An 18,253-nucleotide genomic window follows, 5' to 3' on the forward strand; every position below is an offset into this window, starting at 1 on the left:
TAATATTGCTTGGGTTCCACAAAAGTTAGTTCAGGAAAGACGTTTGCATTTTTGAGTCCTGACCCTGTCCCACGATAGTTTATGTTTCTGGTACATCCATATATTCCCAAATGCCCGTCTATCCAATGTCAAGGCAAAATGAGAAAGGAGGCTGATAGTTTTCATGCTCCACAATGGCACAGTCCTGGGGGATGGGGGACGGCGGGATGACCCCCTCGTTGCCAGGCATGGTGAATTTTAAACTGACTACCAATTTGTGTATCGAACGTGCCTTGGTACCTGTGCCTTATCTCTCACTCCATCTCATATTAATTATTATTCCAGATTAAGAAGATGTAGAAATTGAGGTAGGCTCCAATTCTCCATGAACTGTTGAGACTAACAGTGACACTCATAGCCTTCATACATTTTCATATATTTTACTGAGCTGTTCCATTTTCTCCTACCCAGTAAGATGGTGCTATTGATTAGGGTTCTGAAGCCTTGAAGTTGAAAGCCTGCATAGAGGCACGGATAGCAGCACTGACTTAATTAAATTCCCATGCGTAATTTCTAATGGACTTCACCCCTTCTCCCTCCCTCCACCTCCCACTAGGGATATTGTTCAAATGTAGCACATACGAGCCCTTCAGGAAAACCTACATCTTTCTTACAGAAAATCTTAGCTGTTTCTGTGTATCATCCACCCACGCCTGGGAGTCAGAACACATTCGGTTTGCTCCCGACAGTTGCATAAATGAGTATCATATGCGTAGAACACTCTATGAGAAGCTGTTTTGCATTTCAGATCCTGTGGACATCAGGGCCTGGGGAAATTCAGATAAAGTGCAACAGAACATTAAAGCTTGGGCAGAATAGCAATTATGAGAGCAATGGGATTATAAGAGCCACACGGGAAAAGCAAACACCTAAAATGATTTAATTCCAAATAACTGAAGAAGCTGAAATTACATCTCTCAAGTCCCAATTTCGCTTCACATTTAGGATTTCCTAGATGTTCAGTAACTACTTCTCCCTTTTCCATCTTGGTGCCTACGTAATTAGCCCTAATCTTGGCCGCCACGTAGGTAAATAAAGTTTCCATTTTTTTTTAATGTCTATTTATTTTTGAGAGAGAGAGAGAGGGAGGGAGAAGGAGAGCATGAGCAGGGTAAGGGCAGAGAGAGAGAGGGAGACACAGAATCCGAAGCAGGCTTCAGACTTTGAGTTGAAGGCACAGAGCCGGACGCGGGGCTCAAAGTCGTGAACCACGAGATCGTGACCTGAGCCGAAGTCAGACAGTTAACCCACTGAGCCACCCAGGCGCCCCAAAGTTTTCTATTTGATTTCAGTTTTTTATGTGATTCGTTTTGATCCTTGTCTACGTTTAGTCAGTGAGTGATTGTAAGATTGTTCCACCAGAATGAGCAAACCAAAATAGTTATCAAACACATTTCATTTTGTAGCCATCAATTTATTAACTCTGCCGGCTGGTGGCACTTGCTCCGAGTAATCTGTGTTCTAACCATGTCAGTAGGGTGGCTGCACCTGTCCCTGCTGCCCGGTGTGCTAATAAGCACACACACAGATACAGCCATTAACAATGAAGTATCTTCCTTGCTTGATTCTGTGGGGTCTCTTCTCATTCATCAGGACCTGGTAACTGCTTTTCTCCTTTCCTGTCTGCAGATACTTCACTTCCACAGGGTCTCAGGATGGGGAAACTCTTCTAACACTCAGGTAAGGACAATACATTCTTCTAGGGAAGGGGAATGTGGGGCTAAAATTTGAGAAATTACTGTCTCGCCGATGTATTTAATTATGCTTGCTGTCTCCTCAAAGCAGAAGAGTATGTCTCACTCGGATTGCCATATTGTGGTATCTCAGGAACGAGTTTTGATAATTTACTTGTTAATTGTTAATTTCCCAATATTTCACCATGTGTTGGCTGGATTTTGGCAAGACAGTATGGAACTAAATGTTTTGCTTTTATCCTTCGATATCCATGGCCAACTTAGAGAGGTAAAATGAATTATTTAGCACACATATGAGGCAGATTCATTATCTGCTGTTAAGAATTTTATTCTGAGGTTAATTATTTTAGTAAAACTTTTAATTAACTTTGATCACAGATACTATTCTGAGAAGGGCAAGAAATAGTAAATTTCTGTGGCATTGCTGCTTTTATGAGCATCATTCTTTTTCAGTTCTTTTATAGCACAATATACATGTTTTATTTCATGTGTAAATGAGAACGTGGATATATTTGCCATCCCATAACACATTTTTTTATAAATCTTTTCAATAACAGCCAGGACTTCAGTCTCAACTGAAGAGAGTTCTCTCCGACATAAACACATCCCATAGGGACTATGAGCTCAGCATTGCCAATGGTCTTTTTGCAGAAAAAGTGTTTGACTTTCACAAGGTAAGTGTGGCCTCCCACGTCACAAGGTTATTTCCACTCTGGATCCTAGTCTTGTTCGATCCATCGTCTGTAAAAGGGCTTGTGTCTTTCTACAGAGCCAGACAATGGTGATTTTTTTGTTTCTTATAGCTGCTAATCATGTTCCCAGATATCTTTGAAATATCATCACTGTGTTTCCAGAGTACAGCTTTACGTCTTTAGCTGAGGGATCCCCACGTTCAGGGTCACCAGACTGAGAGGCTCCAAAACCAGAAGAGACAGTGCTCTCTGGCAGTGAGGCAGAGCTATAATCGGGTGGGAGGAGAAGGCAGCTCATTTAGGGTTGTCCGTGGGCAGCAGAAAAAGTCTACCCACTTTTCCTCTAAGCTCTGTGATCCTGGGATCGCTGTGCATCCCCAGAGCTGAGTTCACCTCCTCTGTTCTCAGCTGTGCCCCGTGATCTCTCCTGCCAGCAGTAACTTTGCAGGGCGATCACTTACAAGAGCCCCTTGTGGGGGACGTAGGCAGGTAAGGACCCTGGCAGGGGGGCAGATCGGGCTGGATAGAGGCAGGGATATGGTTCACTCGAGGTCAGCAGGTGAGTGGCTCATACTGCTCGTGAAGTCTGAGCATTTGCTGTGGCATCCCACTCACCCAAGGACCAGGGAGACCCACACTGTGTTCTCCGTGCCACTGTGCTCGATCCATGCGTTCGAGCCATCGCTGCTGTGACAACCGGAAGCTGGTTAGTAGATGCATTCAAGCGGATGCAGTGCCCATGATTTTCAGGACGTGTGTGTTCTCCCTTTTAATTCTCCACTTGTCAGACAACCGTAAAGCTTTGCTTCCATGCCCTCTCCGGGCTAATCTCCACTTGTATCTTTGCCAGCATTCTGTGTTCCACCCAACCATCATCGTCTCCTCTGTCTGTCACCCACACGGATTCTTTGCCCCCTTCTGACGCCACTCCCAACCCTTTGGCAGCCTGCCAATTATGAGGCATGAAGCCACTTTGTTTTTTAATGTTTCCAAGAAGAATCCCACACAAGCTTTACAGGGGCCACCCTGTATGTTCAGATCCACATTTTGTGTCTCTTTTCCCACACACTGCCGAGTTCCTGAGGGACTGCCAACTCTGTTGAACAGGAAGTCGAGGTGTCTATCATGTTACTGTTCACAGCACACATCCGGGTTCCCGTATCCAGCACTTAGTGTGTGTGGGGAGCAGGGCACCCAGAAGCACTGTGAACGTGAGATCTGACCACGAACATGGAAAATAGAGACACTGCCGTCTTTTCCCTCCCAGACATTTACAAGTAGAGGTAGTTATTCTAAAGAGTCCTTTTTGGGGGTGCCTGGATGGCTTAGTTGGTTAAGTGTCCGGCTCTTGATTTCGGCTCAGGTCATGATCTCACGGTTCAGGAGACTGAGTCTCGAACTGGGCTCCTCGCAGAGTGTGGAGCCTGCTTAAGATTCTCTCTCTCTCCCTCTCTCTCTCTCCCTCCCTCTGACCTTCCCCTGCTTGTGTTCACGCTCTCTCTCAACAATAAAAATTAAAATAAAATGAGAACTTTTAAAAAGTTTCTCTATTTTGAGAGAGGGACAGAGCATGAGTAGGGGAGGGGCAGAGAGAGAGGGAGAGAGAGAATTCCAAGAAGGCTCGATGCTGTCAGCACAGAGCCCAATGCAGGGCTTGAACTCACAAACCATGCATGAGATGACCTGAGCCGACATCAAGAATCGGATGCTTAATCGACTGAGCCATCCAGGCGCCCCATAAAAACTAGTTTTGATTAAAGATGTAACTATTGTTAACTTTCAGTTGTCCGATCAGTACAAAGATAGATCATCTCCAATTTTTTTACATTTTGTTTTTCAACAGTTTTTATTTTACTCATATCTGAATATGGATGAGTCTATGAGAACTGATGAGGATAATAATAACGTATAAATTATCTTTACAAAAAGTAAGGTAGCATAGAAGACCTAACCACCATCTCCCCATACTTTCTCCCTCCTCCCCAAATCCGTGCTAAATCTCTCTTGGTCAGACCTCTGAGGATGTCATTCCATTACTCCCCCAAGCTCTGCTATCATTTTGGGTAAGTTCAGTGTCCTGCGACACCCAGCTGTGAGGTCACCTTCCCTCCTTATAGTCTCCTGACCCTCTCTCTCTACCATTACAGTAACAAATGCTCAAGCCACACCCTGAAACTCATCAACGCCCAGAATGTTGCACTCCTGAAATCTACAACTTGAGTTTCCCCTTAGTGGCCACATCATCCCATACTTCTCAGTCTCTCATTATTTCATGCCCACTCTACCTGTTCCTCAACTTGCACTGACTGAGTTCTGCAATCTTTCCCTCTCTGCATCGGCTCTCAACGTATCAGCTCTCTCTTTCCCCCAACAGAACCCCACCTGGATCAACCCCATGACTTCTCTCCGCAGGTGCACCTCAGCTCCTACGTGACGCTTGCGCCACGCCTGGATATGTGGTCACCACCGCAACACCCTGGGTTCCCAGCCTAGCTAGGTGTTCTCAGTGCTGACCGACAGTCAGCTGTGTGCTCATGGTCATTTCTTTCTCCCATTCCTCACAACAGTTATTGAAATCTCTTCTGCTTCTCTCAATTTCCCAACAACCTCTTATTGCCACCATCAGTTTCAACTGGGTCTGTGCCAGGAGCTCCAGGTCTCTGATGCCTTAGATTTTTCTAGTTGGCCCTGGAGCAGGAGAAGGGCCCAGTGCTGTGGGAGCCCATGTGAGGACAGGAAGTCGTGGGATTTAGTGGAAAAAAGCCTGGGCTTTCTTCAGTATACTTGTTGCCTCCCCTGGTCAGAGAATCACCACAGTAACAGGATTTCAAACACTGCCTTTGGGTGGGTGGATGTCTGGATCATGAGGGGTTGCCCGAGACCTCAGGGTGACACCCCTTTGCTCCTTAGAGCTGCCGCTCTGGGCTCCTGGAATGACCAGCCAGAGGGAAGGGATGGCTCTGCTCGCCCCCCCTCTCACCCCCACCACCCCACTGCTCTCCACCTGGTCATGACCACAGACTGGGACTTGATCCTAAATCTTCCAATCGTTTGCCATGTACCCAAAAATAGTTTCCATCCCTGGCACAAGCACTTTCAACTTTCAAATGTCTTTTTCTTTAAGAGAAAATTAATTTAATACTGAAATGAAATATATGTTGTAATATACACAGGATGAATATTTTGTCCTAGATAGGCAATTTGATCTTAAAGTTAATGGAGGAATTTTCAAGAGACAAAGCAACAGTATGACTCTTTCTTAAAGATGAACACATTATGTACGTTCATGGAACAAACTGTATATGGAGACAAAGGATTGGACATGAGTTGTCTTACGTTTCAGCTTCTCTTCTACAGGTAGAAGCACATCCACCTCAGAATAATGTGTTTTCATTTTTAAGCAATAAATTCCCATCTCCACTTGTCTTTTACTTGACAAAGACAATAGAGGCCATCGGGGGGATCCACATCTAACTCACACCCTGCCCCCTTTCCCCTTCCCTTCATTTTCAGAGGGGATACTTTGTTTAATGGATAATTCATCCATTTCTTTTTGCCTCTTCACCCCCAGTTGCTTGGTGACATGTTTCCAGCAGTATTTTTCTGGAATCTCTCTCACTCTACCGTCTTCTTCCTCATAGCATATAAATGTGCTCCAGGTACACATCTTCTAAATTTTTCTCTCCTTTTTTTTTTTTTTTTAAAGCTACCCCATGATTCTCTTCCCTTTTCTGTGCATCTCACTCTGTCAATCTAAGCTTGAAAAGTCAAGCTTCTCCAATCAAGCTTCTGTATAGGCAGAATCCGTTTTCCACCCTCTCTCACTGCTCTCTCTATTGCAATACACCTTCTACCTTCTACTTCTCCTGAAGCTTCTCTTACCAAGGTGACTAATGGCTTCCAGTGGACACCAGGCTGTGGGCTCTTGGCAAAGTTTTGATCTTATCTGCCTCCTTAGCGTTCACACTGCTGTAGCAACCCCGAAAACCTTTCGTGGTTTCTGTGGCATTGATTTCTCCTGTTTTTCTATCTTCTCCTTTATCTCCGTTTCCTTTGTTTATCTTTATTCGGCTACTCATCTCTGAAATAGGAGTGTTCTTTAGAGTTTTGCCCTCAGGCAACTTCCAATTTGAGTCTACTCAATGCCTCAATTCAGGACCTTTCTATATCCCTCGGGATAAACTCTAAGGACATTTTAACAAGTTCCTCTATCTCCAATCCATTGTTTTTCCTAGGCTGATTTCAGAGTCACCTTTACAAAATGCACATTTAATTACATTACTCTCCTCTTCACATCCTTTCAATAACTCTCCCTAAAATAAAACGAAAGCTCCTTATCCAAGGAGACAAGACATGCTCTTCCTCTGTCCTGGCTTGTGCCTCCACCTGCCCCATTCACCATAGGCTTCAGGCATCAGAAACTCCTGCTGGGCTCCTGAGTGTGCAAAGATCCTCTTACTCCCCTGAGGGTACTGCTGCCTGGAGGGCTCGCCTTTTCTGCTCTTCCTCCTCAACTTCACATCTTCCTTCCTTCCTTTCTTTCTTTCTTTCTTTCTTTCTTTCTTTCTTTCTTTCTTTCTTTCAGTTTTATTTATTTAAATAAGCTCTATACCCAATGTGGGGCTCAAGAGTCACATGCTCGTCTGACTAAGCCAGCCAGGCGCCCCAACTTCATTTCTTTCAAGTACAGGCAAGTCTAGGGGCCTGGGCTGTATCTTAAGTGCAGGAAGTAGCCCGGAAGCCTTCCTACTGCTTTCAGTATGAAGGGGGTGATGCAAGCAAGGGAGGCAAGCTAGGAGGCTGTTGACGCGTTTGTGATGAGAAAGCAGTGGTAAAGCCAAGGGAATGGGCTTTAGTCGTAGTCGCTGTTAGCCTCCCCTAATCCATTTCAGATAAACTTACGTTCAAATAGCGTGCTTGCTGTGCAAATTCAGTTGCAGGCTTTCCAGCTCCCCTTCCGGCCGTATTTTCATATTTCTAGCCATATTTCCCCATCTTTGAGTGAGGAGTGAGTCCTCGAGTAAGATGGTGGAAATAAAGAGACAAGTTCAAAAACAGATTTGTTATATGCTTAGTTAATGGTGTAAATACAAGAACTGTGTATTGCTTATAGACTTACTTATTACTGTAATTATTTATGTTTTTTAGAACTATATTGAGTGTGCTGAAAAATTATACAATGCCAAAGTGGAACGAGTTGACTTTACAAATGATGTAGAAGATACCAGATATAAAATTAATAAATGGATTGAAAATGAGACACATGGTGAGTGCAACCCTATTTTTCTAAAAGATTTGTCAGTGATATGTGAATCCTGAGAATGGTCAACTTTAGAGCTGGAAGTCTTTTGTAAGACGTGAAAGGAAACAGTTCCTCCTAATCCAATGTAATGATTGCTGTTATTGAAAATTGCTCGTGCACTGTTGGTGGGAAGCAAATTGGTGCAGCCACTGTGGAAAACAGCATGGAGGTTCTTCAAAAAGTTAAAAACAGAATTATCAATATGACCCAGTAATTCCACTCCTGGGTATTTACCCAAAGAAAACAAAAACACTAATTTTAAAAGATATATGCACGCCTGTGGTTACTGCAGCATTATTAACAGTAGCCAAGTTATGGAAGCAGCCCATGTGCCCATCAGGAGATTAATAAAGAATATGTGGTATATGTATCTATATCTAGATAGAGAGATAAATAGACAGATAGATAGATAGATAAGAGTATTACTAAGCTATAAAAAAGAATGAGATCTTACCATTTGCACCAATGTGGCTGGACCTAGCGGGTATTATGCTAACTGAAATAAGTGAGACAGAGAAAGACAAATATTATGATTTCACTCATATGTTGAATTTAAAAAACAAAACAAATAAAGAAAAAAGATACAAACAAACGACCAGACTTTTAAATACAGAGAACAAACTAATGGTTGCCAGAGGGGAGGCAGGTGTGAGTATGAAATAGGTGAAGGGAGTTAAGATACACTTATCTTGATGAGCACTGAGTAATGCGTAGACTTGTTGAATGATTATATTGTATACCTGAAAGGAATATAACACTGCATGTTAGTTATACTTCAATTAAAAAAAAAATAGAATGGCGGTTACCAAGGGCTGGGGGTTGGTGCTTAAAGGGGAGTTGTTCGGTGCATTTAGAGTTTCAGTTTTGTGAGATGAGTTCTGAATATGTGATATACAACAAAATGTTTACCATTAATGCCACTGACCTGTTAGATGATAAATTTTATGTTTTTTCACTCACATTAAAAAATGGGGAGCAAAAATTCCTCACAATCCTAGCACCTCAACAAATCACTGGCTTCATTTTCCCATGTTCTATTCTAGTTCTTGGCCTCATACATAAGGAATAAGTTGACCTAGTTATGTTCATAGTTTATGTTCACATCTGTGTCTAGATTTTCTTCTTCACATTCTATCTCTGACATTTTTACAGGCGACTTTGCAATTTTTCATAACCATTTAATTGCATAGACCAAGTATGAAATAAAGAATGTAAACATAACCCTTAATAATTTTTCTACTTCTTATATGGTGGAATGATAATATTTGAGACATACTGGTTAAATAAAATATATTATTAAATAAAAAAGAAAGAAAATTGCTTTAGTATTTGTCCACAATGTGGTTTTGAGTAATTTTAATAATGGGAATGCTTTATACTTTTCAGAAATCTTATCTATTATTACATTATCTCATTGGATTGAGAAAGAATCCTGTGAGACAAATACTGATTTTATTATGACCATTTCATAAATTAGTGACAAGCTTAATTAATATACTCAATTATCCTCATTATCTTACACCTGGTTAGTGAACAAAGACTAAAAGTGGTTTATAGGATATTATTTTCAATGACCACAGCATTATATTTCATTCTAATGATTAATCCAATATCTTTCTGTTTTCTTCTTGGGTTGAAGAATCGCATTAAAATTATGACATCCTACTGTGAAATGTATTTTTATATGATTGCTTCTCTTACAAGATGCATAGTTTATCTTTCACTTTAAAATTCTCTTCATTTATCAAAATAATATATGTGTCAAAGGTAGTATCTTCCCAAAAAAGTACATTGCTTAATTGGTTGGTAAGTGTCTTGCACAGCTAAAAACTGAATTCCCGCAAATGTTCTGGTTTAGTTCAAAACAAATAAGGAAATGTATTCACTGCTATTTTGCTAATCGGTTGATTCCAAACCGAGTCATTTCTTTACCAAAGGCTGACCTTGGTTTATACTCTGAAAAACACACATGTATTTGCTGAGTCTGGTTCTGTTTCAAAAATATGAGACATGACTTGCATTCTTCAGTGCAAACATACTATAATTAGCCCTGGGAATAAGAGTGCGGTGTCTCAATTTGCTTTTTGTTCATTGGTCATTACCTCAGTAGAGGGTTACTTTGACCATTAGCCATCACATGTTTCAAATATACTACTCTCAAACCAAGAAAAAATATGCAATTGCTTTTTCTTTCTTTTAAGTTTATTTCTTTATTTTTTTTTATTATTTTTTTTTAATTTATTTTTTTTTTCAACGTTTTTTTTTTTATTTATTTTTGGGACAGAGAGAGACAGAGCATGAATGGGGGAGGGGCAGAGAGAGAGGGAGACACAGAATCGGAAGCAGGCTCCAGGCTCTGAGCCATCAGCCCAGAGCCCGACGCGGGGCTCGAACTCGCGGACCGCGAGATCATGACCTGGCTGAAGTCGGACGCTTAACCGACTGCGCCACCCAGGCGCCCCTTATTTCTTTATTTTTGAGAGAGAGAGAGGGAGACAGAGGATCTGAAGTGTCTCTGTGCTGACAGCAGAGAGCCTGATGCGAGCTCAAACTCACGAACCATAAGACCATGACCTGAGCTGAAGTCAGAAGCTTAACTGACTGGGCCACCCAGGCGCCCCTGCAATTGCTTTTTCTAATAACTGAGTGGGACTCTATTTAGTGTTTAGTGTTTAAGGGTATCAGATTGCTAATACGTTTTCCCATCTGGACCAATGATTAATTTCTCTTCCTTTTTTATTCAAATCCGAAAATTATTCTCATTTTGGTAAGCATTGGTTCTTAATGCTGAATACTTCAGAATGCTGCCAACATTTCACCAAACTCACCCAAGTCTTGTTGCCCCTTGCCCATCCTCCGCACACTACCAGAGCACCCCTTTTGGAAGGTAAATCTGACCCATCATGACCTTGTCCTTTCTTATCTTCCAATGGATCCTCAGCAATCATTTTCCATTGCCTTCAGGATAATCCAAAATTACTGCCAGACATTCAAGACTCTTCATTAGTTGGCCCCTCCCTCTAACCTTTCCAACCCTCCTTTCCCTAATGCATCAGAATGTGCTAGGCTTTCCCCAAACACACCGTGCTTTTCCAGGCTTCCATGTCTTCGAATAAAGAGCTTCTGCTATACGCAATTTCTCTCCACCTCGTGCCTCACCCTCAGCTCAAGCAGAGGGCCGAGCCAGAGAGGGCAGCCCTTGTCTGTGCTCCCACAGCACACTGAGCACATGACTATGGTACCAGTGTGGGCAGCTCCCTGAACTGGACTGTGAGTCCAGTGTTGGCAAAGACTATGTCTTTCATGGTTGTGATTCAAGCACCAAGAATAGGGTTGACGTCGAGCAAAAATCTTGTTATGTGGAATGAAGGAAGTAATTAGCCCTCTCAACAGAATGGAGTTAAGTTATATCTGGGATGCTGTGGCCTCGTCCAGGTGGTAAAGGTAGTTTGGGCTTACCAGCAAGGAGGGGCTTCGGGAGTCCTCTTTCTGGGTTGGAATCCTGTTGCCGTAACTTCTTGTTGTGTGATGTAAAAATTACTTACTCTCTCTGTGCTCCAGCATCCTCAACAGGAAATGGAAACAATCATAGTGCCTACCCCACAGAGACTTTTGTGAGGATTAAACCAAATCTTGCACACAAAGTATTTAGAGAGTACTGGACAGAGTGATTGATTGCTCATAGGCTATGACAAATATCATTGTTATTATTCTAATTATGTCATAAGGAAGAATATCATGTTCATCTTGTCTTTTTAGAAAAATTACATTAAAACTTAACATTTTTTTCCTCCACTTATTTTTCAAAAGGCAAAATCAAGAACATCTTTCAAGAAGGTAGCATAAGTTCTTCCGCTGTCATGGTGCTGGTGAACGCTGTGTACTTCAAGGGCAAGTGGGAGTCGGCCTTCTCCAAGAACGAAACCCTAAACTGCCGTTTCAGATCTCCCAAGGTATGGCAATCTATTCAATTAAGATTCTTTTGCCAAGAGTATTCCCACACTTGATCTTAGCCAAAAGGCCGAGAAGCGATTGCCAATAGTATTCCTTTGCAGAAATTATGATATTTACATAGACAAAGGATGGACTCATCATTTCTTTGCTCCTTTCTTCCACTGCTCACCAATGCTTTGTGGTGGATTGCTTATAAAACACACTTTCTATTCTCCTGATAATGCAGGTTATGGATCACAATTGGAGGTATCCCAGAAATTGACATTTCTTAAAATATATTCAAAATTGAGAAAGGTAATAAATTACGAATTCATTTTTAAGATATTCTAGTTGGATGCCTGTAAGAAGAAAATGGGACAAAAGCGTGTCCTGTATTTTTCTTCTGATTCTAACTGTGGGTGGGGTGTACGGTTCTAGTCATTTAATACCGATGAGTTTTCCCGAGTCAAAGTGAGGGTGCATTTGTTTCCTTTTACAGAGGAAGAAGTTATGTTTAGTAACGTTATGCATTTCCAAGTGTCAGTCCTAATCAACTTTTGTAAAATATATATTCTTGTGTTTTTTGTTTGTTTTTTGTTTTTACCAATTTGTACACAATAATCTTAGAGTATAGTAGTAGCATCAAGGCTTTGGAGTCGGAAGTACTGTGTCGGGGTCCCTGCCTCGTGTCACAGAATCTGCGTTGTCCTAGGCAAGTCAGCTTAACCACCGTAGACCTTCCTACCCTCACAAATAAGGCGATTCCGCTAACTGACCTGTAAAGTTTCTTTCAATCATTCAGCCTTTTATGTTCATGCAGAGAAGACTAAACTTGATAAATATTGCTATGAATACTGAAGATGTTTTCTTTCATTGGAGGTAAAATACAGACCAGTACTATCAAAATCACACAATTTTAGATGAGGTCTTATTAAAAAATCTATAGCATTCATTTTAAATTATAATTCTATTTAATAATTATTCATTACTTATATAGACATTTTCAGGTAAAACACTAGGTGCAAGGCCATGTACCAAGTTCTAGGTATATTAAGTCACATCATCTCTACAATGGTCCTATGCAGTAGAGACTATTTTTACCCGCATTATATGGATGAGGAAATGGAAGCACAGAGAGGTGCTAGCCCAAAGCTATACATCTGGGAGTTTTAAACCCAGGCAGTTAATCCCAAAGCTGGGAACCAATGCAATGCAATCACTATTGGCAACAGGTCAGGAAGAATCTACTGAATCGACTGGACAAAGGCTAAAGACTATTCTTACTTTATTGTGAAATAAGGTGGGCTTATAAAATGTTTTTTGTGACTTGACTTTCAGTGTCCTGGGAAAGCAATCACCATGATGCACCAAGAACGGAAGTTCAATTTGTCTGTCATTAGGGACCCGCCCATGCAGGTTGTTGAGCTCAAGTATCATGGTGGCATAAGCATGTACATAATGCTGCCCGAAAATGACCTGTCCCAAGTAAGTTACTACTGCCACTTTCACTACTGGGGACTTAGAAGATTTTTAAGATATTATTGATTGTGTTTTTTTTTTTAAATTTTTTTTTTTTTTCAACGTTTTTTATTTATTTTTGGGACAGAGAGAGACAGAGCATGAACGGGGGAGGGGCAGAGAGAGAGGGAGACACAGAATCGGAAACAGGCTCCAGGCTCCGAGCCATCAGCCCAGAGCCCGACGCGGGGCTCGAACTCACGGACCGCGAGATCGTGACCTGGCTGAAGTCGGACGCTTAACCGACTGCGCCACCCAGGCGCCCCATTGATTGTGTTTTTATGCATCCACTTGATGATTTCAGGCTGTAAGAATCAGAGATTTGCCTGCTGATTCCTTTATTGGACAAATATTTAAGGAGTACCTACTCTGTGCCTGACACCATTATAGATAGATGCTGAGATTGACTTACTTCAGTTTAGCCTAAATTTTAGTTGAATAGCTATGAAATTGGCACCCTCTCAAAACTCAGCGTTGGAGGGAAAAGGGTATGAGTTTAGGTCTTTGCACTTGACCATCAAAACAGTCTTGCATGTGTTATTAGAACTTTGATAGACTGACCATTTTAGGCAGGAATGATACAGTGGGGTTTTGGGCCTTTGAGCATCAAAATGTACGGTCTCACCGAGTTTCTGTGTCTCTGCGAAAAGCGTAGGTTAGGGACTGCCCTGTGACTGATGTAGCCAGGGCAACAGACCAGCACAGCGCAAGGGACAAAAAGAGGCATCCCAGGGGCCCCACAAGGCCACATGGCATCACCATGTCTCAGATCCTGATTTTCTTCCAGTCCTTCTTTCTCGTTTCCTCCCTGTGAATTTGGCCTCCTGAGCCTGTGACCTGAAATCCCAGAAGCCTGGATCTTTGGTTGCTCTCTGTACTTCCAATCAGAAGGAATAATAGACGCCATTCAGTGAGCACCTACTGTGTGCCGGGCCGTGTGCTCTGAGCCTCATTCATGTTGTCTTATTTGGTCCACACAGCAACCATGTGGGATAGGGAAAGGAGGCTCATGGGATTTGGTCAATTTGTCTGATAAATACCTATGTACAAATGTGTGTGTGTGTGTGCACATATATCAACTACCCTAAAAAGTTACATCTAAAGTTTAAAATATTTTTGAGTTTTGATTTGTAAAATAATGAATGTTGCTTGTAAAATAACTGGGAAGTAAAAAGAATATGAAGAAATGCTCCTCCTACTCAGAGGCATTATTTTCCATTCTATCTTTTTCCTATGATTTAGAAACTTTGGACTTTAAAACTTGGGACATGTAATTTCTACAGGGACAAAACCACCCAATTATTATAATGATTTTCATTTAGCTTCATTTTAATTACCTTTTTGGACATGGACAGCAAGAAGAATGTCATAAAGTTGCTATTATTAAATCTAAAGTTGACAATATAAAATATTGGTATTCCTATGAAATCAATAATTCACTCGATCATCTTTATCAACATTTTAGCACACATCAATTATTTTAACTTCAAATAATCTACAGTAATAGAGAAAGTAGCCCATATAAAACAAAAAGTAGATAACTCGAAAGATAGATTTGTTCTTACACTTATTGTCTGAGTTTTTCTTTTCTGTCATGGATTTTCCTAATGATGTTTCAATCAGATTAATATAAATACACTATATACCTACATTATCCTACATAATGGAATAATGAGGAAGTTGGCTTTACAGTGAGCCATCAAATGAGGAAAAAATTCTAAGTCAGAATGAGACGTTATTACCGACTAACCATGAACTGGATAATTTACACACATAAAATTTAAATTAGGCCAAATTTGATTATAGAAGTTTAGGTTCTTGATAAGGATAGCTGTGAAAGGCTGTTTAGGATTCTAGTGAGCCTGAATTTGAGAACAAATGTCTATATATAAGATTTGTAATCAGTGTGCGTGTGACTAGTCTCTGATCAGTTCTCAGTATTCAGGAGTTAGTGAATTCCACTTATGAATCATCTGGGGCAACAGTGGTGCTGGAGAGAGAGCCGTGGGCTCCTAGCTGTGTAACCGAGGTGCCCACCTATGCAGTTCAGCACATTTCCTTACAATGTCTTGAACTTCAGTTGTCAAGTTGGGTAGGAGAGCGTGTTTGGATCCAAGCCGCCCAGATGGTGTAGGTGACGGTGCTGGAAGGTAGTGATCACCTAAACCCTCGAAGCTAGAGCTCTGGGCTCCTTGCCTTGGGCCACCTGGGGTCCATTGGTTCTTCCTGCAAGCTGTGCAAACATTACCATTTTCTATGTCTTTAGTGATGGGAAATGGTTGAGAAATGCTGACTTAAATGACCACTAACTTCCTTTCTCCCTCTGATGATCTCTGATACCCTAATTCCTTCACTTGCCCGTTGTTCCACTTTGGCTATATTTGTGGCTATATTTGTTTGTATGGGGGCAGAGAACAGAAATGCCTGGAAATACAAGTCACACCTTGTCACAGCAGAGCAAATTAAACAAGTGATTTAATAGAGTGCTTGAACTGTTTGTGTTAATAGTTTCCCATTTTCAGACTCTCCAAAATCCATTCACATACATGCAAATATCTAGGAGAGGATAATTATGGAAAACTGTCTTTGTAGTTGATGATATTTCATTTCTCTCTTAAGCATATATTTTTTTTTGAGAGAGACAGTGTGTGGGAGAGCAGGGGAGGGGCAGAGAGAGGGGGAGAGCACTAGCAGGAGAGAGGGGCAGAGGGAGAGCGAGAGAGAGAGAATGAATATCAAGCAGGCTCCATGCTCAGTGCAGAGCCTGATGTCGGGCTCGATCCCACAACCCTGGGATCATGACCTGAGTCAAAATCAAGATTCCCATGCTCAGCCAGCTGGGCCACCCAGATGTGCCTTAAGCATATGATTCTAAATTGCCTTTTCAACATTCCTACAGATTGAAAACAAGCTGACCTTTCGGAATCTAATGCAGTGGACCGATCCGAGAAAAATGAGCTCTCAGCATGTCGAGGTGTTTCTCCCTCGGTTCAAGATAGAGAAGAATTATGAAATCAAGCATCATTTAAGAGCCCTGGGACTGAAGGACATCTTTGATGAATCCAGAGCTGATCTCTCCGGTGTAGCTGCTGGAGGTCGTCTGTATGTGTCCAAAATGATGCACAAGTCATACATAGAGGTTGCTGAGGAGGGCACGGAGGCGGCCGCCGCCACAGGGAATAACATAGTAGAAAAGCAGCTCCCTGAGTCCAGGGTGTTCAGAGCTGATCACCCGTTCCTCTTTGTCATCAGGAAGGATGACATCATCTTGTTTAGCGGCGAAGTCTCTTGCCCTTGAAAATCCAGTTGGTTTCTATGACAGTAGTTCCCTACAACATCAAGGAACCACCACAAGGGAATAGATTTGAGTGTGACGGAAGCACATGGTGTTTCCCTTGCATTTGCTTCCTTCTAATATTGGTCGGGCAGATGATTTGGGTGTCTTGACCCTTCGCAGACACCTGGTGGCTTGTCCTGATCCCGCTTTAGCCTTTCTACTACCGTGTGCCTCGCCCATTTCTAAGTTCACTCTCTTTTTACCCCCACTCATTCCCGCCATTCTCCCCTGGAGCCCCTTGCACCCAGAGCTGGGCCCCGTCTGGGAATTGTGGAGTTGCTCTGCTGGCAGTGACGATGCAGAAGCGGCCCTCGGATCTTGTCTGAAACTCTGTAGTTATCCCAGCTACTGGATATGGATATCCCAGCTACGCCGGTTTCATGGTTAACAAGCTCGGAAGGAAGCCCGGCTACTGAACCTGGGTGTGAGGGATAACCTTTCCTTGCCGACCTAAGAAGACAGTAGAGCTTACTTTCACACATCTGATTTGAAATCAGTGTCTAATTTAGATGCTAAAAACTATAGATTTGGGATTAGGGGACAACGAAAATATTTCGTCAATAACTTCAAGTTGATGTCTTTCAGTCTTTCCTTGATACAGACTTTTTTTCCTTGATAGAGACTTAATATGTACATAGTTTTTCAAATATTAAATGTCTTTTCACTACTGCCATTTGTTATTTACAGTAGATATCTCATGTGCTGTGTAGTTTACAAGTTTTTCCTCTTATTTATCAGAATAAATAAATACAACAGAGCTGGACAGTGTGATTGTTCTCCTCTAACCAATGGTAAGACTACCAGCACTTTATCTGGTAGGCCAAGCAAACAAGCAACAAGTGGAAAGAATGCTTTTTAAGTATAAATCTGATTTGGTTCAATGTTGCTAATTTATTACACATGAAAGTTACTTTTACAGACACATAGGCTGATAAGGTAATTTTAAATACTAAGATTTAAGTTCATTAGGAAAAGGATTTGCATATGTGAATATTTATAATAAGACATAAGTAACTTTACAAAACAGATCAAAAATAAGTTGAGAATGAGTAGACCAAGCTGAACTCATTTAGAATTTTATAAACAGGAACAGCCTATTGACTTATGTTTTTATCACAGAAGACTTTCACCTGAATAGAAACTAAATAAATCTGGATAGTCTATAGCATGGCATTGTGGTGCATAAAACTAGCCCTGGCAGCTATTTGATTTTCAACCATTATTTTGGAGTCCGTGAATACAGCACGAATGAGTTAATGTGACATGATTTGACAGATGTAGAAAAACCTCCGACCGAATAATCACTAACCTGCCACACCTGAAATAACTATTGTGTCTTTAAGAGATATTTATGGTGGGGAGTGGGGGGAGTGAAATTAACTGGTATGCATCGGTATCTTTTTTTTTCAGGAACTAATTTTTCTGATTAACCCCATTCCCACCTATTGCCATTCAAAAATGACATACTTCTAGATTCTGCTCTTAGATGATAAAGATACAGGATGAGGGTACAGGAGCATGAGTGGTGACGGTAGCCATAACGTTCAGAAGCATGGACGCTCCTCTCTGCGGATAGCATTTTCTGTGGGACTCGCAGCTACTGAGGTTTGAAGCAAGCATCAGGAAGACTTTGGTCAGGTCTGTAAGGAGATAGTTTGGAAAAACTCGTAGAAGCTTGCCCTACAATTTTGGTTGGTTGGTCCTGCCCACATGGCCACCTCATGGTTAAGGACCCTAG

General features: G+C 41.6%; 1 protein-coding gene across 2 annotated transcripts in view; it reads left to right on the forward strand.

Moving 5' to 3' along the window:
* Positions 1 to 17,214, forward strand: part of SERPINB7 (serpin family B member 7) — a 63,042-nt gene extending 45,828 nt beyond the window's left edge. For both annotated transcript variants that reach the window (XM_042962643.1, XM_007096085.3), the window contains exons 3-8: positions 1,669 to 1,719; positions 2,291 to 2,407; positions 7,574 to 7,691; positions 11,538 to 11,680; positions 12,999 to 13,145; positions 16,078 to 17,214. In XM_042962643.1, the coding sequence (XP_042818577.1) occupies positions 1,669 to 1,719; positions 2,291 to 2,407; positions 7,574 to 7,691; positions 11,538 to 11,680; positions 12,999 to 13,145; positions 16,078 to 16,476 (975 nt within the window). In that variant the 3' untranslated portion in view covers positions 16,477 to 17,214. The remainder of the gene's footprint in view (positions 1 to 1,668; positions 1,720 to 2,290; positions 2,408 to 7,573; positions 7,692 to 11,537; positions 11,681 to 12,998; positions 13,146 to 16,077) is intronic.
* Positions 17,215 to 18,253: the final 1,039 nt, after the last annotated feature.

Source organism: Panthera tigris, chromosome D3 (assembly GCF_018350195.1).
Source record: "Panthera tigris isolate Pti1 chromosome D3, P.tigris_Pti1_mat1.1, whole genome shotgun sequence".
Taxonomy (NCBI): domain Eukaryota; kingdom Metazoa; phylum Chordata; class Mammalia; order Carnivora; family Felidae; genus Panthera; species Panthera tigris.